Source organism: Lynx canadensis, chromosome C1, assembly GCF_007474595.2.
Source record: "Lynx canadensis isolate LIC74 chromosome C1, mLynCan4.pri.v2, whole genome shotgun sequence".
NCBI lineage: Eukaryota > Metazoa > Chordata > Mammalia > Carnivora > Felidae > Lynx > Lynx canadensis.
This window is the reverse complement of record NC_044310.1, coordinates 94,729,627-94,757,210: the sequence shown is the minus strand read 5'-3', so window position 1 is coordinate 94,757,210 and position 27,584 is coordinate 94,729,627. Positions and strand designations below refer to the sequence as shown.

Sequence of the window (27,584 nt, the reverse complement as noted above, 5' to 3'; positions counted from 1 at the left end):
GAATTAAAAGCAGACAAACCTATAGAAGGGAAGATTTTTTAAATTTATTTGCTGGATTCTTTAGAATAATTTTATGACACATTGGGTCCATATTTCCTGTAGACATATTACTAAAATAACAAAGTCAATAATGTGACTTGATATACAAGATTTCCTTTAGTTATTTAAGAATACTAAGCTTTAAATTTCCAATAGCCTGTCAGTTGGCCAGGAATAGCTTACACTAAATTATCAGTTCAATGACGTTTGATTTTTACCCATATGACAAATGTTGAAATATTTTAGAATATTACACAACTTGAAAAACCTAGTCTCAACTGTCACTTTAATGCAAGATGGTAGAATTAATTACAAATTTAAACTCTAACTTGGTAATCTTAGTCAGGCAACAAATTTTATTAAAAGCAAACTGCTTATTCAAAAGTGATCATGGAACAACTCAAAATACAGAGCAAGAAGGATGAAAAACATCTCACTGGCCAACAGGCTGTTTCATTCTCATGTGAAATTCAAACTTCACTTTTGGGAAAGGGTTAAGTGTAACTTCAGTAGACAGCAATACAGAAAGGACTATGCCACATCGATGAGTCTCCTTGGTCAACTGCTTCTAGCTGTCTCCACAGAGATAGATGCATTTACAAAACTGGCTGTGCTTGAGCCTTCTTGCAAGGAGCTTCAGATCTGCAATGCACTTGGCAATTGTCTCCTTCTCCTGTGATAAAGAAAGAGCAATCTGTTTTAGACATCTCCAAATCACGGAAGGGTATAAACATTGTAATTCTAAAGGATACCTCCTACAAGATCTTGAGGCTCCTACAGAATCTCAAGATGGATTACTGGCTTGATATGATAGACTAGGAATTCTTTATGTGACATAGGGGAGATACAATTTATTTAAAGCAAATCCCAGAAACTAGTTAAAATTCCCTGGCTCACAGCTTTTATGAGTGAAACCTACATAGAATTTGAAGCAGACATTCCTGTAACCACGTGTCACCGATGTTACAACAGCTAACTGTTGCTTGAAAAACTACAACCTAACATTAGTAACACAGAAATGTTAAAAATGAGAATAATTTTGTCTCTTTTCTGTATTTTTTGTTTTCCCCGTTTCTTAAATAAACGTGTTACTTTTACACAAGGACAATTTATTGAGAAAAAAATCATTAAATGTTGATAGACCCTGTTTTTCTAGTCCTTGAGTGTATACAGAAAATGACTAGAAATGCCTACGTATACTATATATTTGGGAAAGAAGAAATCAAGTAAAAAAAAAAAAAAAAAAAGAATATAAACTTTAAAAAAGGAAATCAAATTTAGGTAAATAATAAAACATTTCTTTTCCATTCATGACCAGTGATTTAAGTGGCAAGGAAGAGGAAATGGAGTAGAGATCATGGAATGAGGAAATGGAAGGGACTCAGAAATAGCTCTATTCAGTCTGCTGTACAGAAAAATGAAATCTGTTGGTTAATGTTTCCCAAATGATGGAACCTGAATACAAGTCTGCCACAAGCCGTGCAACTACCTCCCGCTGTCTCTGATACTGAGAGATTCTCTGATACCAAGTTCTGAGTGAAAGGAAAGCCACCAAGGCAGGTGGCAGCGTCCTCCAAGTTACCACTACCCAGAGAAACAAAACAGGGCGACCCCATCGTCTGGAGCCTAAAGACTCCCCACCAGCGGGGCGCCTAGGTGGCTCAGTGGGTTAAGCGTCTGACTTCGGCTCAGGTCACGATCTCACGGTCTGTGAGTTCAAGCCCTGCGTCGGGCTCTGTGCTGACAGTGCAGAGCCTGGAGCCTGTTTCAGATTCTGTGTCTCCCTCTCTCTCTCTCTGATCCTCCCCCACTCATGCTCTGTCTCTCTCTGTCTCAAAATAAATAAACGTTAAAAAAAAAAAAAAAAAGGACTCCCCACCAGCAATTCCTAGCCTAACAGCGCATCAGCAGAGGCTTGTCAGAAATTAATACAGCTCCAGAAGTTTCAGACATCATGTACCTGCTGTGCAGAGATGCTCTGCACCACATGCTTCTCCACCCAGTTTATCATGTGCTCTTGTTCCTTTCGACGCATCATGTTCTGCACAGAGATGTGATAGTCCAGGCGATTCTTTACCTCCTTGTATACTCTATGCAGGCCGTTCCCGGTAAGTAAGTTCCAGTGCCATAGCAATGTTATTCTGAGGCAAAATTAAGAATTGATGAAAACTTTATGCATAGTTGAAGGATCATTTCCATTCTGCGGATTCTGCCAGTCAGAACACCCCACCACTTTCTTGTACTTTACACAAAATTATTTTATTGAGTAAGAGGACACATGCGATAAAAAATTCTAATAGCATATTTACAGTAAAAGTATGTTTGAAAGTATATACAGTAAGTTTCCTCCAGTCCCCCCATAAGCCACCATCTTCCTGTATATCCTGTATTTCCTTCCAGAAACATTCAATAAACAAAATACAGGTAAAGGCAGGCGCACGCACGCGCACAACACCCACACATCCCTTTTACTATTATGACACATAGATCCACCTCAATTTTAAGTTACACTGAATTCTACCATACTGGTGGTTCCATAATGCAGTTTAATTAACTAAGCTCTATTAATAGATTAGACTGCTTCCCGTTTTTTTTCTACTACAAATATTGCTGCATCTGCTGCGTATGTCTGCACTTGTGTGTCAGTCTCTATTGTAATAATAACATCTGTTGAGTACCTACTATGTTCTAAACACTGTGTGTCAATTCAATGAAGTCTATCACACCATGGACAGTTACTATTACTATATCCATTTTATGGTAAACAAACTGAGGCAGAAGCTAAGGAACTTGTCCAAGGTTACAGAGCTAATAAACTGGGAAGCCAAGATCTGAATACAAGGAGCCAGGCTCTAAAGCCCATGCTCTTAAACTGATCAACACTGTCAAATTCCATATAAACTTGTACTACTTCATTCTCCTACTGGCAACACAACCCCTGACCAATGATGTTTAGAAAACCTTTTACCTCATGCTATTCTCATAAGCAGAAAAAATGAACTTTGTCATTATCTAAGGAGAAAATTTACATATTTAGGAACCATTACATGTACTCACTTATCAATGGTCCATGTCCTATGCCTAGTTTTCTACTGGGATATTGGTCTCCCCTAAGGTAACTACCCTTTGTGTCACATGGAACACACACAGTCTTCCCAGTTGGTCATTTAACTTTGTTTATGCTAATTTGTACATGTAAAATTTTTATGAGACCAATTGAACAACTTTTCCTCTTATAATTTCTGGAGTGTTGCAGTTTTTCTATTTTTATTCTCTTTCAAGTTTTATTTAAATTCCAATAATATGCAGCATATTAGTTTCAGGTGTACAATACAGGGAATTCAACACTTCCACACATTATCCGGTGCTCATCACAAGTGCTCTCCTTAATCCCCATCACCTATTTCACCCAACCCCCTGCCCCCTCCTCTCCAGTACCACCAGTTGTTTTCTACAGTTAAGTGTCTATTTCTTGGTTTGTCTCTCTCTTGCTCTTTTCCCCCTTTGCTCATTTTTGTTTCTTAAATCCCACAAGTGAAATCATACAGGCTGTCTTTCTCTGACTTATTTCACTTAGCATACTACTATCAACTCTATCCACGTCGTTGCAAATGCCAAGATTGCATTCTTTTTTTTATGGCCGAATAGTATTCCATTGTGTATATATACATCTGTTTTATCCATGGATTTTTTTTAAACTGAGGTATAATTTAATTTTTATAAACTGAAGTGTAATTTCAAGTATATAACATAAATTCAGTATTTTGCATTCATTGTGAATGGTCACCGGAGTAAGTGTAGTTAACATCTGTCACCACACAGAAGATCCTGATTTTGTTATCTTTATTAGAAAGGCTTTGCCAACTCCAAAGGAATTGTATTTTTTTTCACGTTCTCTTTTTCCACTTTTATGGTTTCATTCCTTAGAAAGACCTTTAATTCATTTGAAATTATTTTAGTAGAAAGCAAAGGTAGGAAGCCAACCTCATGTCTACAACAGGGGCCCAATTCTCTCCCCTCTATGATGAAACTGGCACGTCTAAATTGCCTTAGCGTTTAGACCTTCTCTTCCGTGGCACCACCCTGACCTTCTTTTCATGCAATGCACATACTACGTATAGTTTCTTATAATCTTATAATGGGTTTTCATATTTGGCAGGATAGGTTCTCACTACTTCTCTTTTCCAAAATATTCCTGGGTATTCTGCTTCTATTAATAGTCAATTTGTCCAAGCCCCAACATCCCCTACCCTCAGGCTATCAGTATTTTCCTTATAAGAACGTGTTAAATTTAGAGATTAAAGCAGGGAGAGTGTATCTCTTTATAATATTGAGTCTTCCAATCTAAGAACAAGGTTCTTAGAACCTTAAACCACATGAGCATTTTCTATTTTTGAAGTAAAAAGTTTGTACTTTTATAGCGAGGTGTACTTGATGCATCACTTCCTAGATGGTTTATCTTCTTCCACTGTATTTTCTAACTGACTGCTAGTTGTATACGGAGGGCACTGATTTCGTTTCTTAGTAACGTTGCCACCCGAACAGCTGACTGAATTTGATCATTAAAATTTTTTAACATTTATTTATTTTGAGAGAAAGAGAGAGCACACGCACAAGCAGGGGAGGGGCAGAGAGGAGAGACAGAATCCCAAGCAGGCTCCACACCATCAGCGCAGAGCCCGATGTAGGAGTCGAACTCACAAACTGTAAGATCGTGACCTGGTCAAGATCAAAAAGTAGGATGCTTAACTGACTATGCCACCCAGGCGCCCCGAATTTCGTTATTAAAAGAGTTATGTTGATTCTCTTAGGTTTCTAGGTATATAATTAGGTAAGCTTTAAATTATGATAACTGCCTCTGCTAAATTACAGATCTTTTATTCCTTTCTCTTCTCTAATACCACCTACTACCTCTAGATTAAGATCAAATCAACAACAGTGACAGGGACATTGTTATCTTTTAGTCTGTAGTGTGAATCCTTACAGATCTGCCTGTTACACAGAGACATTAATCTCACTTAATACCTCTAAGTACATTTCTTTAGTCCATTCATTCTTCCTGGCCTTCTTTCTCCTAATCTCTGGTAACCTCCTTGACTACTTTCACTCTCAGCAAATGACCTTCATCCTGCTTCACTGAGAAAGGGGGAGCAGTAAGAGAACTTCCACAAACTTCTACCACCACATAACCTAGTACACCTGAATCCATACTCGTGTACTTGCCTTCCTTCTGTAACTGCGGCTCGAACCGTGGATGCAGCCCATCCCCCTGCACGCTATGTCCCAAAGCCCTCTGGCCTACTAAAGGACATCACTCCAGCAAACCTCTCTCCCCTTTCTTGCATCAGTTTTTCTCTCTCTTCCTAAATTCTATCAGACACTAACATGTAATCATACTTCCATCTTTTAAAATCTCGATTCCTACATCCTCCCCTCCTAGCTGCTAATTTCTCTGCTCACTATTACAGTAAAACTCCTTGACATTTTTGACAGTTGTCCTTACTGACTCCACTTTCTTCTTTCCACTTTTTCTTCAACCTACTCCAATCACTTTACTAAAATAGCCCTTACCAAGGTTACCAAGAACCTCCATGTTGCTAAATGTACAGCAAATTCTTAGGCCCTTTATTTCCTCACCATAACTAGGATGACTACAGATTGACACTGTCCTTGTTTTCACACTGTTTTGTTTTTTTTTCTTTTCATCATGTTCTAGTCTTGTAATTTAAGTACCATCTGTCAGCTCATGACCTCCCCAATCTCCAGCCTAGAATCCTCCCCATAAATTCCAGACTCCTACATCCATGGTCTGTACCTAACAACTGTACTTGGCTAACGTGTAGGCATTTCAAACCAGTGCTACAAGACTGAAGGCTATTTGCCAACAAAGCAATCAGAGTGACACTTCAACAAAAGTGGGATTGTATTACTCCTCTACTTAAAAGCTTCAATGACTTTCTCATTCAGAGGACAAAGTCCATAGAGAAGCCTAAAAACTTTACCTGATCCAGCCCCTGACCACTATCTACTTTGCTACATTTCTCCTCCTCACTCATTCCTCTTCAGCTACACTGGTGTCCTCACTCTTCCTGGACTACACCAACAAGTTTCCAGGTGTAGGCCCTTGTGATTTTTCTTCCCTCTGCTGCAACGCTATTTTCCCAGAAGTCCACATAGCTTCTACCATCACTTCTTCAGGTCTCTGTTCAAGTATCACATTAGAGATCTTTCTAGACTGCCTGATAAAAATAACTCCCCCTTGTAAATCTCTTTCCTCTAATTAGTTCCTTTTAACTCTATTCCTTTCCTACCTAGTTAATTGTTCTACATCTCACTTATTACCAGTGGCATTCCCATCTGCTCAATTATTGTTTTTCTATCATTCTCTCAACCCCTGGCTAGAAAGCAGACTCCATGAAGGCAGGACTTTCTTTTATTCCCAACACTTGCCTTGACGATCAGGAGCTATTAGTATTTCATAAACAGAAATGTGTGACTACCTATTTGAGTCTTATGAAAAAGCTGTATCTTCAAAAGTCAGATTTATTTCATTCTCTGGTTGCAAATCTAAATTATGTACAGAAAGGTTTAAAAGTTTTCTGAGGTTTTAAACATTTACGTGCTGAGAATCCTTATGAATCAGTTTTAAAAACATAGATTCTGCTTCCAGTCTTTGACTGGGTCCAAAAACCTGCACCAAGACGCCTGACACATGTGGAGACCACACTAAGAAATACTGGCCTACATCCTTAATATTTAGATACTTGTATCTCATTTTTCATTTCATATATGCTTCTGTAACATAAAATATCAATATAAGGCCATGTCACTGTAAATATCAGGCATAAAGCACTGGGCTCAGAGGAGATAACAATATGATTGTTAAAGCAAAAATACTTGAACGTGTTCCAAAAATGTTCCAGAAACTAAGTAGTTTAGCATCTAATGATGCCTTGACCGTAGTAAAAAGTTCCACTGTTTTCTGAATTTGCTTTGTAAACTGGAATATAAGGTATCAAGATTTCCTCACAGCAAGCATATATGAAACACACAGCACGTACTTTGCCTATGGCCTTAGAGAGCGAATACCATTTTTAGTCAGCTATAATTTAATAACTACTTTCCTTCTGTGTGGATCAAAATCGTTCTTTTATAACTTTTAATTTTTAGAGTAGTAATTCTAATTATTTATCCATTCGACAGATATTGAATATCTAAATAGCTGTAATTGCCACCCCCACCCAAATCTCTTTTCTTAATAAAATATGTTCAACATATTCAACCATTCCTCATAAGAGATTCTAATTTTGTTTTAAATGCACACAAACGAGTAACCATTCCTTAGGAGGTTCTGAAACCTACCCTCTGGACATCAAAAAGGTAATGGCGCTTTTGAACCAGTGCTTGCTGTGACTTTTCCATATCAATTGCATCCTGGATCTGCTTGATGGAAGCCTGTTTCACCTCTTCTAGTTGGGCAATTTTTGCTGCAATTATAATTTACAACAAAGATCAATGAAAGCATAAAGGATAACAAGAATAACTTCATTTCATGCTTCTTCAAAGTTATATTCTTCATTTGTGAAACACCCACAAAGAGACATACAGATACAGGAAAAAATGCACAAATTCTTAAAAATAATTGCCCACAATAGTTACACAACATCCTGTTGAATGAACAAAACTGGAAAAACTGGAGAAAGTTTGGTAGATTTAAAAAAACTTATCTCAAATTAGTACTAGCATTAACACAATTTTCCTCATTATAATTAAATTCACTTCTTGTTAATTAACATTAACATCAGAAACATCACTTGATGGCATGATGCTTTCAATTTTTTTAATGTTTATTTATTTTTGAGAGAGAGAAAGAGAGAGCAAGCACAGAGCCTGACGCAGGGTTTGAAGTCATGAACTGTGAGAACATGACCTGAGTCAAAGCTGGATGCTTAACCGACTGAGCCACCCAGGTGCCAGCATTGATGCTTCAGGCACAATCTAAATTGAGAAATAAGGTTTATGATTCTTACCTCATTGAGTTTATCAGCAAATCTCCAACAGAGGCACCATATTTTTTAATTATATAGATAAGCAATCCTATTGTTGATACGGCAGTAAAGGTCTCTGCAGTGATCCATATATTTCTTTGGACAGAAAATATAAGATAAGCCCAGTTCCAAGCACATAGGGTCCTAAAAGAAAGAAAAGTTATTTTATGATGGATATACTGTATCTGAAAGGGAAGACAAAAACCTCTGCATTTTATTAGTTGACGGTATTATATAATGATTTAAGATAACTGGATTTAAAGATTGACCCTGCCCTGAGGAGCCATATGGTAGAGTTGAAAGAATAAGGATGTGGACTCCAGGAAATCTGACTCTATAACACGTAAGAAATATTAATAATCTCTGAATTTAGTTTCCTCATCTGTAGAATGGTACCTTCTTCACAGGTGGATGAAACTGAGAATAATGTATGTAAAGTGCCTAGCACAACTGCTTAACAAACCTAAACGTCAGTTACTTCCAGAAGTAATTTGTGCGCAAAATATACTATTTCTTTATATTGAATAGGAAACAGACACTGGAAATAAGCAAAAAGAACCCAATATAAAAGCTGTATGAATTAAATAAATCGCAGGATTCTCAATTCTTACAGCACCTAATTGCAATGCTACAAACATAGCTATCTTTTTCTTTAACCAAGACATGAGTTCTGAAAGGACACAAAAGCATGATGTATGTCTCTTTAGGATCTTCTGCTATGCCTCAAAACACGCGAGACAAGGACAAAGCAGGCTTTAGGGCAGCATTTTACAGTTTTTCTGAGCAACACTAGTACCAAAGAATGTTAGGATGTATTATGAAAATAAAAGGATTAAGTCTAAATGTATTTTATCCATTTTCCTGAAAACACTTTCAACCAGTCCTTTTTTAAAAAATATTTGCCTCCAATATATAAATTTTATTTTTTTAAGTTTATTTATTTTGAGAGAGAGTGTGCATGCAGGCCCACGTGGGACAGGAAAGAGGGAGAGAGAATCCCAAGCAGGCTCTTCACTGTCAGCAGGGAGCTCCTAGAAACAGTGAGATCATAACCTCAGCAGAAATCAAGAGTTAGACGCTTAACTGACTGAAGCACTCAGATGCCACTCCAGTATACAAACTTTAAATCTGACTGTGAGTCAGAAATTTTATTTTATCTAATGTTTTTCTTATTTTTGAGAGCGCACAAGTGGGGGAGGGGCAGAGAGAAGGGGACAGAGGATCTTAAGCGGGCTCTGTGCTGACAGCAGTGAGCCCAATGTTCGGCTTGAACTCATGAACTATGAGATCATGAAATGAGCTGAAGCTGGATGCTCAACCAACTGAGCTACCCAGGTGCCCTGAGTGCAAATCAAAAATTTTAAGTATGAATTTGCGAAAAAGCCTATTCATATGTAATGTTTTTTTATCACCTATGGGGATCTGAGGACCCTAATGTTTCTTGCAAATTCAGGTACAGAAATGCTATTTTAGGCCACTCCCTGGAGGGTTAAAACAAAACAAACAAACAAAAAAACCCAAAAAACTTTGGTTTCCTATGTTCCAGTCACACCAGTAGTTGTAGCAAGAAAGGCACTGCAGTAAAAGTAAAAAAGTAAAAGTAAACACTGAATTGGAGACCCTGGGTATAAGTCCAACTCAGTCACTAAAGACAGAATAAATGTCAGCAAATTCTTTATTTGCTAGTTCTTCTGTGAAATAAAAAGTTCTTACAGGACTGTGTTAAGGATTAAAGAACGTAAGTGAAAGAATACTGCATTATAAAAATGTAAGATCTCAGAATAGTTTATGCCTTTTTAAAAGGGAAAAACCTAATATGGCCCAATTTCTGTTTTAATTCTTATATATACAATTTAATAATCTCTATGATCTTACCTAGCTTTATTTCAATCCATAGTTCTTCCACTAACTGACAGTACCTTATACAACTACTCATTTCTTTACTGTCTGTCCTGTAACAGAACACGTGTTCCATGATGGCAGGCACCTTAGTTTGCCCCTGTATGCCTAGAAGAATGCCCTGCATAGGGCAGGCATTTAATAAATGTGGTGTATCAACAAATGGCACAACGCTATAAAATCAAGTTAAAATCTCTAACACATTTACTCCAAAGACAAGTTAGAGCAACCAAATCAAAAGTGTTACATTGAATCACTTCCACAATTTACTTTTGACTTCATTTTTGGGGTATATATGGAAGAGGTTAAGAGGCCACTAAAATCCTAGGTACACATAAACCATACCATGTAAACATACTATTGAACACTGGGCAAATGCTTACCTGTTACGCCAGTTTTGGGATAAAGGAACTGGAAGAACTCCTCGGGCAGCCCAAAACGAACTTTTCCTCCATATTCAGGAAGAGGTGGTACAGGGGCAAGGCTTGGCTGCCCTGTGTGAAAGATCCTTGTGGCCTGCAATACCCTTCGGGTAGCAATTATACAAATTTAAAGCCTATTCTTTAAAAAGAACACAATGTACGCACAATTAGTAGAAACAATGAATGGGGATGAGGACAGAGGCGGTTTCCCACTGTCATAATGGAAAGGGAACAGACCAGGAACAGGAAAGGGAGGGTTCAATAATTAGCTGTGTGACAAAGGTGAATGACTAAAAGATTTGTTTTGTTTTTTAAAATGTTTGTTTATTTTTGAGAGAGAGAGCATGCAAGTGGGGTAGGGGCAGAGAGAGAGACCGAGGCTCTGAAGTGGGCTCTGCGCTGACAGCAGTGAGCCTGACATACGGCTCCAACTGATGAACCACGAGATCATGACCTGAGCCAAAGTTAAGATGCTTAACTGACTGAGGCACCCCAGGTACCCTGACTGGAAGTTTTATGTAACTATCCACCCAAACCAGAAGCCCTTCTGTAGGTCTTAAAGGTCATCTGTCTAGCACTTTGTATGTCTATTACTGGAACTGAAAACATAACACAGACCCTGCAGCCAGATTATCTGGGTTTAAATCCTAGACGTGCCACTAGACATTGAGCAATCAGATTTCTCTCCGTAAAGTGGGAACAAAGAACATGCTTTTATATGGTTGCTGTGAGGATTTTATGTAAAGTCTTAGAATGGTGCTAAGCATACGGTAAAGTTCTATGTAAGCGATTAGCTATTACAGTACAGGTCCACTGTGTTGAGAGCACCTTGATGGCAAGGACTTTGGCCCTATGAATATGCTCTGCGATGGTGTGCTAACTAATCATGGTGTGAAACAGGCCTTTTCAGTGTCGGACAGACTATGTTGGTCTTTAAGCTGAACTGCTGTGTACAAACTCGAGACCTCTATCCATTAGTTCTAATGTTATTTTTCTATGTAACACACACAATGCTCGTGCATCTGGGTTAAACATCTTCAGTTCTCTCACAATCCTAACTGTCCCCCACAAGGAGCTGTCTGGTTTTATTTACTAAAAGGAGGTATACAGAACTGAACATAATACTCTAAATACAGCTTGATCAATTCATTCATTCTCCAAATATACATGGAAGACCTGCAAATGCCATTATTGGGCTTGAATCACTGTACTATTACCATGGGTTTGTAAACTATGCTCATATTCCAACAGCTCAAGGTTGCATTTTTAGAAGTTACAGTATATTGGTATTTCATTAAAATTCTGATGAAATAAAATCCTCTAGTCTTTTTATATATGCTGTCAGCTCCGTCTCCTTCAAATTCCCAACATGTTTTTGTCCCCCACCCCCCCTGCTCTGCCTCTATCCCTTTGCAATGTAGGCGTTTATACTATTTCATTGATGTTGGTTTGCTGCTTGTCTTTTGAATATTTCTCCTCTCGATGTCTTGGCTAGCCCACCAACTTTTGAAATCTGAGAATCATGCTCAAGATTCTTTCATTTAAATGAGGGTTTCTCAACCTCACCACTACTGACTTTCTGGACTATTGTCAATTTTTTTGTTGCTGTGGAAGGCTGTTCTGTGCACTGTAGAGTGATTAGCAGTACCCCCAAGGCCTTTATACACAAGATGCCAATTAGCATCCCCTCCCACCCAGTGGTGACAACCAAAAATGTCTTCAGACATTGCCAAAATGTCCCCTGGAGAGCAATACTACTCCAGGACGAGAACCAGATTTAAATCAGTGGTTTAAATCTTGAACTATAAAAGTTGCTTCAACAAGTTCTTGAACTATTTAAACTTGCTTGTTTAGGGGCGCCTGGGTGGCGCAGTCGGTTAAGTGTCCGACTTCAGCCAGGTCACAATCTCGCGGTGGGGAGTTCGAGCCCCACGTCGGGCTCTGGGCTGATGGCTCAGAGCCTGGAGCCTGTTTCCGATTCTGTGTCTCCCTCTCCTTCTGCCCCTCCCCCCGTTCATGCTCTGTCTCTCTCTGTCCCAAAATAAACATTGAAAAAAAATTAAAAAAAAAATAAACTTGCTTGTTTAAACTATAAAACTTGCTTCAGACCAACTCAAATTCTCTCCCCCAACTGCCTTAGTTCAAGCCCTCATTATCTCTGGCCTAAACCAGTTAACAATCCCAAACCTGGTCTCCCTGCTTCTCAACAAATATACCTCTTAAACTTAGCTCCTCCCCGCTACTGCCAATGTTTTTAAAATGCAAATTTGACTTTAAAACTCTTCAATAGGCTCTCCTGCCTACAGAAAACAAACTCCTTAATATAGCATACACAATTCAACACCTGTCAGATTTTATATCATCTTCCTTCATTCTCCTACCCTCTAGCCATATGGAACTACTCAGAGCTCTCAAAAACAAACAAAAAAACCAAAAACATGCCTCATGCTGCTCCTTCTGCCTGGTATGTCTTTCACTAAACGGCTGCCAAGCCCAAGCAGCCTTCACAACATTTCAAGCATATCCTTTATAAAGACCTCCCCAATCTCACATTCAGTCATCCTTATGTCAGGTGTTGGCAGTACAGCAATGAGCAGACAAGGTCCCAGCCTTCACATTCTAGTGGGGTTGTGGAACGTATGAGTGTGTAGGTCCACATACAATTTCAGGCACTGAAAGTCTATGAAGAAAAATGGGGTGGGGTAAGGTAAGGAGCTAGGGAGTAATGCAATGCAAAAGGCTTTTTTGGTAGGAGGTCAGACGACACATGAGTCAATGACCTGGGAAAAGACAGAACAAGTACAAAGACCGAGCAACAGTAAGCTTGGCAATTTTCAAAGGAACAGCGAGAAGGCCAGCATGGCTGGAGAGTATGCTAAAAAGAGAATATAAAGAGATAAATCAAGAGGGAGGATGAGATCAATTCATGTTGGATCTTCTGCGTTATGGTAACTCTGAATTTTATTTCAGTGGGATGGGGAGCTCTGGAGGGTTTTGTTGGGACTGGGGGAGGGGGTGGGGTCATGTAATCCTTAAGGCTACTGTGAGAACAGGTTGTAACAGGACAAGAACGGAGATGCACAAGACTAGTTAAGAGACTACTGAAATAGACCAGGTGAAAGTTGACAGTGGTTCATACTTCAGTAGCAGTGGTAGTGTAAAAAAACAAGAGTCCAGATAAAATCTGGAGGAGGGCCTTGTTGAATGAATTAAATATGGAATGTGGAAGGAGAAATCAAGGATGTTCCCTATATCTTATATACAGTTATTTTATTTATGACTTCTTTTACAATTACTTGTAACTTGTCCGTATGGAATCTTTTTTTTTTCTGATAAGCTAGAAGCAATTATAGCCTCACTTTATTGCACACGCAAAAATGACAGATGGATTAAAGCCATTTTTCAAGGCACAAATAGCTATCAAATCTGGCAAGATTTAGGACTAAGTCGGGAAGCAAAAAGAAATTCCAAAGAAAACTGACATGTTTTATGAAACATGAGTGACAGACGGTAACACTAATCACATACTATGTATCAAGCACTGTTCTTAGAGTTTCACAGGAACCAAGTCTCTTAGTTCCCATAACCCACAATGTGCTATTATCTCCATCTTGCAGATGAGAAATTGCAGTCACACAGCATTACAAGTGGAGGAACCCAGGTGTATCATGTTCTAGCTTTAGAGTCTTTGCTCTAAACCATACTCTCTACCACTGCCTTCTCTAGAAGACTGAGCTCCACAAAACCAAGTTAGTTAGCCTTCCTCATTTTCTATCTTTGGTTATGTAGGTAGGAAGACATTACTGAACGAATGATTCTCTGACTCTTAAGATTTGGTAGTAAAAGTTGGAATCTGGGAGAGACTGAAAACATTCTTCTTTATTTACAGAACTCGTTTTTGGGTATGCAATCTATCAACTCCGATTCCGGCTGTGGACTGTGGCAGCTACCTCTAGCTGAAGGTCAGAAGGGAAAGGGGCGGGCTTAGAGACACCAAACACCAGTTTCCAGCTTGCTTAGAACACATCGCTTAGCCTATTAATCCTTTGCCGTGAGATGACACAATGTTCCAGGCGGTTAGAACAACACAAATGTTTGAATGAGGCTTTAAGCTTTTCAAAATTACCTAAAGAGGGTAACCTTCAGGCCTAAAGCTAAAAGGGGGGTTACAGAGAAATGAAACGAGGTGATAAACAAGGACGAGGGGCAGTATTACACCTCTCCTACTTACCCTGGACCGAGGAAGGCTGCGTTCTTCAGACGGGGGGCTACACAGAAACAAGGCGCAGGTCAGCAAGGTCAAGGTGAAATCTCGTCTGCCCCTCCCTCGGTCCCCGCGAGGCCCGCCCACTAAGACCATGGACTCCTCTTTCCTGTCCCCCGGGACTCCCACGCTCCCCTTACGAGAGACGTAATTCATTTCTCACTCAGGCCCAAGTCTTGCTGCGCCTTTCTACACCCCATTTCCTCCCACCCCTCCCATGGAATCCTAGACGCATTCCTTTGCAATCATCCTGATAGCCCGGACTAGGGTCTAGAAGGCTCACCCGCTGCAGCGGCCGCAGAAAGCACCACCCGGGACAGCATAGTCAGCGAGGGTCCACGCAGCACTCTCCGTGTCCTAGTGACCCAGGCAAGAGACACTGTCAGGGGCGGGAGCAAGATGGTCGCTCACAAGTCTCGCGAGAACACAACGTTGCGTCCTCTGGCCATTAACTGGCCTCGGATTTTTTTCTCGCGATAAGAGGCACGGAACGCGGAGACCCTTTTGCCAGAGCGCAGCCGGCTGCGGAAGGGAACCGTACAAGCAATTCTCGCGAGAGGTAGTGTGACCGTAGCTTGTGGAGAGGGGCGGAGGCCCAGAGGGGCACCACGTGGGGACTGCCGGAGCTGTCTCGGGCGGGCGTTCAGTTTGGGTCTAGGTTGGAGTTGGAACCGTGGAGATGCGAAAGGAAACGCCGCCCCCACTAGTGCCCTCGGCGGCCCGCGAGTGGAACCTTCCCCCTAATGCGCCCGCTTGTATGGAACGACAGTTGGAGGCTGCGCGGTATCGTTCTGGTGAGCCAAGATCCCGGGCCTGGGAGCTCCCTCATCCTGCCCGGGATGCCCTTTCCCAGGACTGGCCTTTCCAGCGCTCCTTTCCGCCCCGCATGCCTTCCTGACCCCCGCCTCGCGTCGCCTAGTTCAGTCCCCAATCTTAACCCCGCGTTCCTGAGCTCAGACCCAGACCCGGCCCGCGTGCTGTTCAATGTGGTCACCATGGAGACGAGCCCTTCCACTAGTCCGTGCTGACAGCTTGTACTTCCCTTAGATGGGGCGCTCCTGCTCGGGGCCTCCAGCCTGAGTGGCCGCTGCTGGGCTGGCTCCCTCTGGTTGTTCAAGGACCCTTGTGCCGCCCCCAACGAAGGCTTCTGTTCCGCTGGAGTACAGACGGAGGCCGGAGTGGCTGACCTCACTTGGGTTGGGGACAGAGGTATCCTAGTGGCTTCCGATTCAGGTGAGTCACTTTCTCCTCGACCCCACAGGTGAAATAGATGATGGGATACTGGTCGGGCTGGACTCAATCTTTAATGTTCCATAATCAGTGCTTAGGGGGGGCTTGAGGGTATTGGCCAAAGGAGAGCTCTTGTGGTGGGAAAATACCTTTCGGAGACTATAAATGCATGGGAGGAATTTCTAACAAAATTAAGGAATGGATAAGAACCATTTTATGTTTCCAGTAACCTTCCCAGTATCTCTCCTCAAACCCAGACAATCTTGATCTTAAAGATGATGCTTAAGTCAGTTTGTGTTGTCTCTTTCCATTTCTAACCATTTTCTTCTTTTTAAATGTCTTTATTTTGCTTCCTTTGTTTTGAAAGTCAGGTTCAGCAGTGGAGTCTTTGACATTAAAAAAATCAGTATTTGGGTGTTGGAAGGCATGCATAGAAGTGGGGCATTAAAAACTGAGCCTCTCTGACAGTTGAGCATGAGCACTACATATTCAAGACAACTTTTGGGGTGTTTTCTGTACTTAATCTGTCCCTGTGCAAGACATTCAGTTATTCAGCATATTTTTAAAGATGCTGTGAGACATTTATGCAAGTTGTTCAACAAATACTAATGTTCAAGCAATTGGGAAGATTTAACCACACTGGGCTCTGTGCTACACAGATTGTGGAGACTTTAGCCTTGTCTCCTGGGACTTATTTTCCAGTGTTTTCTCACTGGAAGCCAGATAATGAATTTTGCCAGTCATTCCACCTTTCCTTGTCTTTCTAGAAGTTTTCCCCACCTCGTTTTCTGGATTGTTAACTAAAAAAAGTAATGCCAGCATAAAGCCAGATGGCTTGGAAATTAGCTAAATCCTCTGATGATAATGGATTTTGCTTTTATAGCAATAGCTTACTTTGTTAGTTTAGTGACAATGGATTCACTTGAATCTTAGACGTGAGTTACTGTCTTGGTGTTGTCCATGCTCATTTCCCTCAACCTTCACCCCACTCCCAACAGGTGCTGTTGAATTGTGGGAGCTGGATGAGAATGAGACACTCATTGTCAGCAAGTTCTGCAAGTATGAGCATGATGACATCGTGTCTACAGTCAGTGTCCTCAGCTCTGGCACACAAGCTGTCAGTGGTAGCAAAGACTTCTGGTGGGTCCTTGTGTTCATCGCTCCTGTATTTTAGACCTCTGCTGGGTTCCTTTACTATCTTATTAGCCTCATCGAGTAACGTTTTGGGCTTATTGTAAGAACCCCGTGATTAATTATGATTAAGATTTTCTTAGAGATATTGCAATCTATTGTGAATAGACCTTAGTAGCAGCCCAGTAAGCAATGACATAGGACATGTCAAAGGAAGTTCTTGTTTGAACACGTGTTTTTATGTAGATAGTATAGGTCAAAATTAAGACTCTGTTTCCTTTTGCTTCTTAGTATCAAGGTTTGGGACCTTGCCCAGCAGATGGTAGTGAATTCATACCGGGGTGAGTACACATTCTTTTCAGTCTGGCCTTAGCTGTTTTGTTGTTATTCTCCCCTTGGGCTCATTGACTTTGGATGTTAGGGGCAGCAGTTCCTTGCCCTCTGCCTGATGGTTTTCTTCCAAAACTATAGTCAGGCCCCAGTATCTGTCCCTAGCCTTTTCTGAATTTCCCTGTTTCTGGTAATGGCCCCACCATCTTCTTGGCCACAGGGGACTCCACCTCTCAGTCCTGTTCCCCCCTCCTGCTTCCTCACTATTAGTGGGTCCCCAAGTTCTTTGGAACCTTTTTCCCCTTGGTCAGGGATCTTCCTTCCCATTTCTTTCTTTTTTTGTTTGTTTTTTTTGTTTGTTTATTTTGAGAGACAGAGTGTGAGTGGAGAATGGGGAGAGAGAGAGGGAGACACAGAATCCGAAGCAGGCTCCAGGCTGTGAGCTGTGAGCAGAGCCCAATGTGGGGCTCGAATCCACAGACCGTGGGATCATGACCTGAGCTGAAGTCGATGCTTAACAACTGAGCCACCCAGGCGCCCTCTTGCTTTCCATTCTGATGCGTTTTGTTTTCAGGCTTTACCTCGCATAGATGGTGGTACTCACCTCATCTCTCCAACCTGTAGTCCCTCATCTTTTTGTGGTTCTGTGACTTGGGATTAACATCCCTTTTCTTGTCCTGGCATTCAAGCCCTTCTGTCACTCTCCCTTCAAACATACTGCTCTAATTAAACGAAGCATAGTAGATCCTTGGCCTTCTCCAAGTATAAACTGAGACGTGGGAATCTTGAGCTTTTGAGTATTCACTTCCACAAAAGTTTTGTTTTTCTGGTGAGAACCATCACTTCGTATTAATGTTTTTCTGCTTACTTTCATTAACAGCAGTACCAGTGACTTTGTTCTGAGAGGCCATTCTTCATGAAGATGAATCTTCACGAATATAACGTGTAGAGCATTAATGTGTGTGTGTGGCTAAGAGATGTTCATTCAATAGCTAGGGCCTTTCCCTGCCAATTCTAACTTTGGAGTGCGTGATCACTATGTGCCAAAGCAAAATCAAACTCATACAGATCCTGGACCTTCAGGGTCCAAGACCCATAAACAGTCAAACAATGTCTAAAATGTGTGTGGAGCTGTTACGTGTGCCTTTTGTTTCTTAGGCCCATGAGGGTTTTTCTGGTCTGTGCTAACTCTTTCAGTACTTCCTCGTGTTCAGCTTTTTTCATTAGTTCTTTGTATTTTGTCTGAATTGCAAATCCCCTGAGGGCAGAGGTACTACGTAGTAATCTTCTTTTTTTTTTTTTTAAATACAATTTATTGTCAGTTTAGCTAACATAAAGTGTATGTAGTGTGCTCGGTTTTGGGGGTAGATTCCCGTGATTCATCGCTTACGTACGGCCCCAGTGCTCATCCCAACAAGTGCCCTCCTCAGTGCCCATCACCCATTCTCCACAGTGTGGAAGTTCCTCAAAAGTTTAAATAGAACTACCCTACGTCTTCTTTATCTTTTATACTTTCCCATGGTGCTTGTGTCTGAGCTTTGCTATCACTTGAGCAATCCTTTGTCATTGTGTTGCCTTTCTGTGGATTCTAGGGCAAGGAAAGAACTATGGAAGGTGGTTTGATTACATTCTCCTGTCTTGGGGCAGAGCCATATTCAGACCACTTCAGGTAATCTGGTCAGATGCCATTATAGTAGGTGGTTTCCACAGCCTGTAATTAACACATAGCAGCGATCTTCAGAATTTTTAGCATGTCGGCCTGAAAATTTTTCAAAAAATTACCCTCTCACACGTTTTTATATTGGCAACTAATTTAAGTTTAAACAGTTGCAAAGGAAGTAATTTCTGGTCATTTATTGTCTACTGGTTTCAAGGATATGTTTGTCAAAATTTTGGACTTGGAGATTAAGCCTCTTCAATATGCAAAATATCTACCGAATAACCTAACTGGCTAAAAACCAATCAGCACTGTTATGCCAGCTGGCCAAGTTAGACTTCGCTTCCTGTCAGAAAAAGTCCGACTTCGTTTTTAGGTTCAGTTAGACTTGTCAGATGTGTCCTTACCACAAGCGTTTGCCATATTTTTCAAGATTGTCATTGTTAGGCAGAAACAGAGATAAGTCCCAGAGCCACCCTGGTGCTCGTGTGTTGTGGTTTGTGGTCCGGTGAAACGGGGCCAGCCCCTCCACTGGATTTTACCCAGGTGCTCTTTCGTTTACTCTCTGGTTCTTAGGGAAAAGCCCCTTTGGGGGTTTTGTACCCCTGTGGGTTTTGTACCCCTAGGCATCGTGCCATGGTGAGGTGTGGGACAGCCGAGAGGTACGTGTGCCTTCTACGCCTGGGAAAACGGGAATGTGAGAGCGGAGGGAGGCAAGGGGCACAGGCAGACTGCAGCAGCTTCTCGGTTCGATTTCAGGAAAGAGAACATCGGAAAAGTTTACTTCTCTAAAAGTAGCAGCGTCTAGAAGTCCCTTGAAAGGCTCTGTGTTACCTGGAGGTGTGTGTGTGCTACACAGCAGAATACAGTTGCTGTTCTGGGGTGTACATTCCTTCATGCTTCTTGCTCAGCCCCTAATTCCTCTTTCTTGTCTTTACTAATTCATTTTTCTCCCCCAAGCCTTTTTAGGTTCTGTAACTCCACCAACATTTTCTCCGGGGTTTTGTCTAATCCAAATCTCTCACAGAACGGGTTAAGTCGCATCCTGAGACCAGGCCCGTTTCTCACACCTCCCTCGGTAGTATCTGGGCTGCTCGGTAGTAATGCGTCCAGCTTCTGCTCTGTCCTACTTCGCTTTCTCTCTCCTTCACAGCTCACTCCGGGCAGGTCACCTGTGTCGCCGCCTCTCCCCACAAGGATTCCGTGTTCCTTTCATGCAGTGAGGTGAGATACAGCCTCTCCTTCCCTCCCCACTTCCTAACCACACTCAAACCTCTGGCCACAAGTCTAGAGTAGACACCTGGCCGGCAGCTGCTTTGGGGATTGTGAAGCCTTTTTTCCATTCCTCCTCCTTCTAGGACAACAGAATTTTACTCTGGGATACCCGCTGTCCCAAGCCAGCATCACAGATGGGTGAGTCTGAGAGCCGGTGGTGGGAGGGTATACTAGCAACCCACCTGGCAGAGGCTTCCTTGGCGAGAGACAAAGACACAGTCACCAGATCCTCAGTCATTGTGACATAGGGGACGTAATCACTCTCTTTCCCTCTGAGGTTCTATTGATTCCATTTTGTGCAGTGGGGACCAAAAGGAAGGGTAGGCTTGTGGGTGGCCGATTCCGTTCCTGGGACGGGTGGACAGAGGGGCCAGAATTGTTCTCTTCATGCTTTATGCCTGAAACTTGCCTGTGACTCGGGTCCGTCCAGAAAGGGCAGGAGGCTGAGGGATCAATGAGGTTTTGAGGGTCAAGGGCAAGGACACAACTGTCTTCACAGGGTTTGGGAAGGCAAATAAAGGTGCTTCTGGGACTTAGAGTGACTTCGTTTAGGAAGCTTCTTCACAGAGCTAGGTGCTGAGTCTTATTTCAGAGCCCTCTTCTCTCTGCAGGCTGCACTGCCTCTGGCTACCTACCTACCTCCTTGGCTTGGCATCCTCAGCAGAGTGAAGTCTTTGTCTTTGGTAAGCCTGTCACACCGCATTTACGCCAGGAAGGGGGAGGACGAGGGCACGCTGACCCTGTAATGCACAATGCTCCAGCTGCACAATCTCAGCAGCGCACTTGGGCAATCACCTGTATTATGCCAGTGATAAGGCGGGATGATCCAGAAGTGGTTTTCGTTTGGCTTTGGGGGAAAAAAACCATGACGACTTTTTTCCTGGTAGATTTGATTGCTGATTGTGCGTTCCAGCTTCTGTATTCCGGGCTTGGCTGCAAGTCGGCGGAGTACAAAACAAGTGGATTGCTATATAGGGACTTTCAGTTGCAGAATAGGGCTCACTCTCGTGCTCTTGTGGTGATGAGGCTGTGCGTGTGGTGACACAGTCTGTGGTTGAAATAATAACTACCTCATTCATTATTTTCAACAACCCCCAATGACTAACGATCCCTACCTTTACAAAAGAAGAAACTGATGCTCAGAATGGTTAGCTTGTGCAAGCTTGAGGAACTAGCATTCAGATCCAGGTCTGGCTGACGCCAGGGCCCATGCTCTTACCCACTGTGATGGGCTCCCTCTTTTCTCTAGGTGATGAGAGTGGGACCATCTCCCTTGTGACACCAAGAGTGCAAGGTGTGCCCTCAGCTCAGCTGTGCACTCCCAGTGTGTCACTGGACTGGTGTTCTCCCCACACAGGTACTGTCCTTTGTTCCCAGGGGCCTGGTGGGTTGTGAATGGGAACTGCACAGGGGGAGTGCTTATGTTTGCAAAGCATTAGCTGATTAGGTCATTCCTTAAAGCAGACGGTGCTCTAATAAGGTTTCAGAACACGAAAGATCTCTAAGACCATAGTCCTTTTTTGGGTAGCATGGTCTTGTGTTCACATGGCTTAAAATAGGGTCTTGTTCCTGCACAACACCCAAAATGATGAATATCGTAGGCTTCTTGGACTGTGTGGTTGGGAAAGCCTGTGTTTCTGGGTTATGCTGAAGCTGCAGGGAGGGCCTAGATGGGTGGGGTGTTGTCGGGATGACGGTCAACCCCGGCTTGCTCCATTTCCCTCATCCTCCCTGTAACTTGTAATGTGGACTTGAGTGGTAGCCAGACCTTAACCTGAGGTGGGGATCAGGCCACCTCCTCTGGGTTACTTTGGGGTGGGGGTTGAGGGCAAACCAGGTAGGATTTGTCTTGGAACCATGGCTTTACCTCTCATAACCGCCCCCTGCCCCCTTGCTCTCCTAGCTCTCCCTTCCTGGCCTCTGTCAGTGAGGACTGCTCACTTGCTGTGCTGGACTCGGGCCTTTCCGAGGTGTAATGTGTGAAGTGGGGTCCTGTGACCGGGAATCGGGGGACAAGAGCGGAGGGTGGCTGGGTCCTTTCTGTCTCCATGCCACTGTCTCTCTCAAGGGGGCTGGGTGATGGGAGCAGGCTGACACCGACCGGCTCCCCGTCCCAGTGCTGGCTCACAACTGGCCCTGGTAGAGGAGGGGGGTGGTGGTCAGTGGGATTTCCAAGTCTGGTGTTCCAGCTGTCTCCCAGAAGGGGGCAGTCTACCCTTTGCATGCGAAGAACACGTATATGAGATGCAACCTGCTGTGCAGTGAAAGGCACCAGAGTCCCTGAATTATACTGCCTCTTTGCCATGATGTGCTCTCTGATCCTGGCCCATGTTACTACCCTTGCTGTAGCCACCATTTCTTCATGAAGTTAGGGTGCTGGATTGAAGGGTCGATGAAGTTCTCTGGATGATTACACTCTATCCTGGTGACAAGGCCACACATCTGGTGAAGTTTGTATAACACATCCCAAAAAGGTGCCCTGGATGTGTTGGATTCTCTCTTTTCTCCAAGCCTGCTTTCTCCTCGTTCTCACCGTGCCCATACTTTCCTTTTTTCTCTTCTAGGTTTAGAAGCCGAGCCCACAGAGACTTTGTGAGAGATGCTACGTGGTCCCCGCTCAATCACTCCCTCCTTACCACAGTGGGCTGGGACCATCAGGTCACCACCACATCGTGCCCACGGAGCCTCTCCCAGCCCTTGGACCTAAGAGTGTTGCTGAGTAGATAAGACAAAAAACAAATCCCCCATGAGTAACCACTCCCTTGCCCTGCCCTCTCAGTCTGTGAGACCACACAGGAGCCTTATACACTATGTTGATACACTAGATCTGGGCAGTTAATAGGCATTGTCTCTCAGCCCAAGGAAGGCTGGATTCTGGGATCCTGTAGTCCTAGGGAAGAAAAACTTTCCTAAATTGGATATGTATGTGTGTCTGAGTGTGTGTGTAGGATGCATAGTTTTTGGTGGTGGGGGGGAATTAAAATCCATCTTATGTCTTTCCCAAGTCCTTCCCCACCAAAAAAAAAAACAAAAACCAAAAAACCCCCAAAAAGTTCACAAAAGGGTTTTATGCTTCCTATGTAGCTGTGCATGAGGAATTGGCCGTGGCTAGATGGAATGTGGATGTGGGCATCCCTGGATTCTTGGAAGCAGCTTATATACTACTCCTGGAGATAGAAGCAATTTATTTTTTATAAAACTTAATCTACCTTTCTCATGGGCAATGCTTCCATCCACAAAACTCTTGCCCGACTCACCTTGAGGAAGAGCCAGAACACTCATCATAGTTTTGCACATCTCCTTGCCATGAAACTGACTCAAAAATACATTTTTTGGCTGGTGCCTGTGTAATGCTCCCCACCCCTCGTGGAGTTGTGTGTATGGAAAGATGAGTGTTTCCTGTCGTAGATTCCATGGAAAAAGTTTGGGGGGTGGTTACAGAGCTTAAAGGCATTTCGATTAAGTGAAAAACTGACCCAGGCTTGCAGAGAAACGTGCCACATCTCCCACCCCCAAACAGCTTGGGGTCTGACCTCTCCTGGCCTCTGGATCCCTTTCTCTGGATATAGGAAGTCTGAATGCTGTTTTTGTGGACTCTGAAGATTTTAAATGCAGCATCAGAGAATCAGAAATACTGGTTGGTGAAATAAAAAGTTTAGGCTTTGCTGGCCTGTCTTTTGAAGCGTGTGTTATGTGCAGTTGGACACATCTCACTTACGTGAGGCATCAGGGTGTCGTCTTCTAGCCCGTTGTCTGTGTACTTCCCCAGCCCTAGAGCAGCTAGTTGGAACTTAAAGGATGGGCTGGCTACCACCATAAATCATGGTCAATTACGGATTATGAAACTCAATACAATCAATTATGTACTTTAGTGCTTTGCAAGTTTAGCTCAGCTAAAATCACATGAAACTGAGGTAGTTTGAAGGAATATGGACGAAATATAAATAAAGCTTCCATGCTGCACCCTTGCCAATGCATGAGCTCTTGTCACAATAACCCCAAGTAAAACTGGAATTTGTAGTCCTGTGCTGTACTGGGTTTGGGGTAGGTGGGAAGAAACCCTTCACCGTTCTTAACTACAGCTTCTGGAAGGTAATAGGGTGGGTGGGTAGAAACATTTTAAGTTCTTCTCAGAGGTAAACTTCACAAAGTTGTGATGGCCTAGAGAAAGGAGGGGTGAGGTGGGTAGGAACTAAATTTGCCTAGTCCTTTTGCTGGTGAACTCAGCCATGGTGGAGAGGAAAGCAGTGGAGCTGAGAACCCAGGAAATGTCCACCTGTATCAGGGTGTTAAAATGACAGGAAAGAAAGAAAACCTAGGTTTGAAGAACCACATTATTGTAAAAAAAAAAAAAAAGGGGGGGGTGCCTGGGTGGCTCAGTCACCTGAGCATCCTGACCTCAGCTCAGGACATGATCTTGCAGTCTGTGAGTTCAAGATGTGCGTTGGGCTCTGTGCTGATAGCTCAGAGCCTGGAGCCTGCTTCGGATTCTGTGTCTCTCTCTCTCTCTGCCCCTCCCTGCTCATGCTCTGTCTCTCTCTCTCTCTGTCAAAAATAAATAAACATTAAAAAATTTTTTTTTAAATCCTCATGCACAACGAAAAATAATCTTTATCTTGAATATTGGGAAACACTGCTCTCTCTAGCCACTTTATTGTTAAAAACATTTTTTTTTTTAAGTTAACTCCACGCCATTCGTGGGGCCTTGAACTCACAACCCCCAGATCAAGGTCACATGCTCGAGGGGCACCTGGGTGGCTTGGTTGGTTGAGCGTCCGACTTCGGCTCAGGTCATGATCTCACGGTCCGTGGGTTCGAGCCCCGCGTCGGCTCTGTGCTGACCGCTCAGAGCCTGGAGGCTGTTTCAGATTCTGTGTCTCCCTCTCTCTCTGCCCCTCCCTCCCCTGTTCATTCTCTGTCTCTCTCTGTCTCAAAAATAAATAAATGTTCAAAAAAAAAAAAGTCACATGCTCGTGATCTGAGCCAGCCAGGCACCCTCATCCCATTCATTTTAAATATGTAAAATGGTTAAGATCTTTCAAGTTTGCACCAATCCATAGTCAACACTCTGGGCTCTTGGATTCATTCAATCAATTGATTTTGTTCAAGTCATACTTGTCCAATTTATCCACATGAGTATCACAAAGTTTGGCCAAATGCTTTGCTAAAACCGAGGTATTTTGGCTCTGATCTTGCCTTCGTCTACTTGGGTATTGTAAAATCTGGGAGGGGGTGCGCTGCCATAGGCATTTCTTCAGTAAGCCAACTAAAAGACGTTTGTAAATGTTTTCCCATGAGAACAGGCTAGGCACCAGGGAGGAGTATTTTCAAGTATCCGGGTGGGTGTGTAAAATAACAATGGTATTTTTTGACAGCAAAATGTCAAGGATTGATAGCACACAGAGCGACGTGGCATACTGACTTTCAACAGAACCCTCACTCGGCATTTACTATTCATCATCTGCTGTACACATGGAGTCATAGTTCCTACCCTTGGCATGATCATCCCTGAATGAAGCAGAGGTCCCTCCCGGGCATCCATTGTTACATCGTGGTGTTCTTTGCATCATAGCAAAGGAATCAATGCATCCATAGCAAAGGCATGGAATCAATGGTTGGGTCTGAGATCCCGCCTTGTCCACTGCAGCAGAATAGGATCCCAGAGGACTGACCCAGGTACAGATGAGGATGGTGCAGATTGGCAGGCAGACTGAGCTCTGTGTTGGGGACAGCATTAGGAGCTAGTGCCTCCTGGAGGGGATGGAAAGGCACAAACCTAGTGGGAAATCTCAGTGATACGGAATCTGGGGGACAGGAGGTGGGAGGAGGGAGGCTCAGAATTAGAGAGAGGCATGCATCCACATCAGGGAGGTCTTAAAAGATAGCCAGCAAAGGCCCCAGGTGCCTGGCAAGACTGAGTCAGGACCCAGGCCCTGGGAAACAACTGTAGTGCCTACAGTTTACAGAACAGGAAGAAAAATGAATGCGGAGACCCATTAACAAGAATTAGGGGACCTGGGCTAGAAGTTGGGAAACAAGTAAGAGCATGGTCCTTAGTGTTAGAAACCACACCAGGGGTAATGTAGCCAGTGGTACAAGTTGTTGCCCATCCTAATCCAGTGTTGCCCTCAGGAGGCTTAATTATTTCCTGATTCAGGTTACTGTAGCCCAAGGAATGGAGGGTGGCATTGAGCAGGTAGGTGGGACTCCAGTGGCCCCAGTGATGGTACAGAGTAAGTCTCTTTGGTGATAAAACTCACATTTTCCCCCACTGCACCTATCCAAGAGAGATGAGAGAGCTGCATACATCTCCAAGAGAGAGACATACACTCGGGGGTGTGAACAATCTGTTCACTAGACTAGAAGCTCCCTGAGAGCAGAAACTGTCTTGATCACCATTGCATCTAGAGTGCCTAGCAGGGCCTGGCACATGCTCAACAAATACTTGTTGAGCACTTAAGGCAAGGCAAAGATGGATGAGTAAGTGGAGACAGTCTCTTTTAGGTGGGGTATTCCATCAGGCTTACCTAGAGTTTTACTGAAATATTCCTTGCCTACACATCCTATAACATCTATTGTTTTTCTTCCATGATATCCAAGCAGTCTTCTTTTTTTTTTATTTTTTTTAAAGTTTATTCACTTTTGAGAAAGAGAGAGACAGAGCATAAGCAGGGGAGGGCGGAGAGAGAGAGAGAGAGAGAGAGAGAGAGAGAGACAGAATCCGAAGCAGGGTCCAGGCTCGAGAGAGAGAGAGAGAGAGAGAGAGAGACACAGAATCCGAAGCAGGGTCCAGGCTCCAAGCTGTCAGCACAGTGCCCCAGGTGGGACTCAAACTCATGAACCGTGAGATCATGACCCAAGCTGAAGTCGGATGCTCAACCAACTGAGCCACCCACGTGCCCCCAAGCAATCTTCTGATTAAAAATTGATCTTCCTGGTTTCTTCATACTGGAAGTGGAACTAATTTAACCACTAGTCATTGTATTTTGCCATGTCATTTATTATATTGACATCTGGTTAGTACCTCGGTGAAGTGTGGATGAGGTGAGCAGTGTCAGTCTCTGAGAAGATGATCATCCGATTTCTGGTCCTCCATGATTGAGATTCAGATTGTGAAATATGGGACCTACTCATGATTTGAGATCTTCCGTAGCAGAAAAGAAAACTGGCAGATCACAAAAGCATCTGGCTACAGATCTATTTTTGTTTATCCTTCATATTGTTGTTGTTGTATTTTTAAAATATTGGCTTTCAGGTATCCAGAGTTGTATTCCTTATATTCCTTAGGT

At 43.0% G+C, this 27,584-nt stretch overlaps 2 protein-coding genes across 2 annotated transcripts; one reads left to right on the top strand and one right to left on the bottom strand.

Annotated features, from left to right (window-relative positions):
• Window positions 1-22: 22 nt before the first annotated feature.
• On the bottom strand, window positions 23-15,091 carry ATP5PB (ATP synthase peripheral stalk-membrane subunit b). Its single transcript, XM_030324697.1, is given in 11 exon segments — window positions 23-667; window positions 670-712; window positions 2,000-2,137; window positions 2,139-2,180; window positions 7,402-7,528; window positions 8,071-8,092; window positions 8,095-8,175; window positions 8,178-8,231; window positions 10,370-10,512; window positions 14,640-14,676; window positions 14,956-15,091. Coding segments are annotated over 11 exon segments (759 nt in total). The 5' UTR covers window positions 14,996-15,091; the 3' UTR covers window positions 23-635.
• A 52-nt stretch (window positions 15,092-15,143) lies between these two features.
• WDR77 (WD repeat domain 77) lies at window positions 15,144-24,604 on the top strand. The gene is given in 12 exon segments (XM_030324696.1): window positions 15,144-15,466; window positions 15,720-15,905; window positions 16,901-17,042; window positions 17,325-17,374; window positions 20,174-20,244; window positions 20,379-20,433; window positions 20,907-20,978; window positions 21,545-21,568; window positions 21,571-21,652; window positions 22,199-22,267; window positions 22,860-22,954; window positions 22,957-24,604. Coding segments are annotated over 12 exon segments (1,023 nt in total). The 5' UTR covers window positions 15,144-15,351; the 3' UTR covers window positions 23,019-24,604.
• Window positions 24,605-27,584: the final 2,980 nt, after the last annotated feature.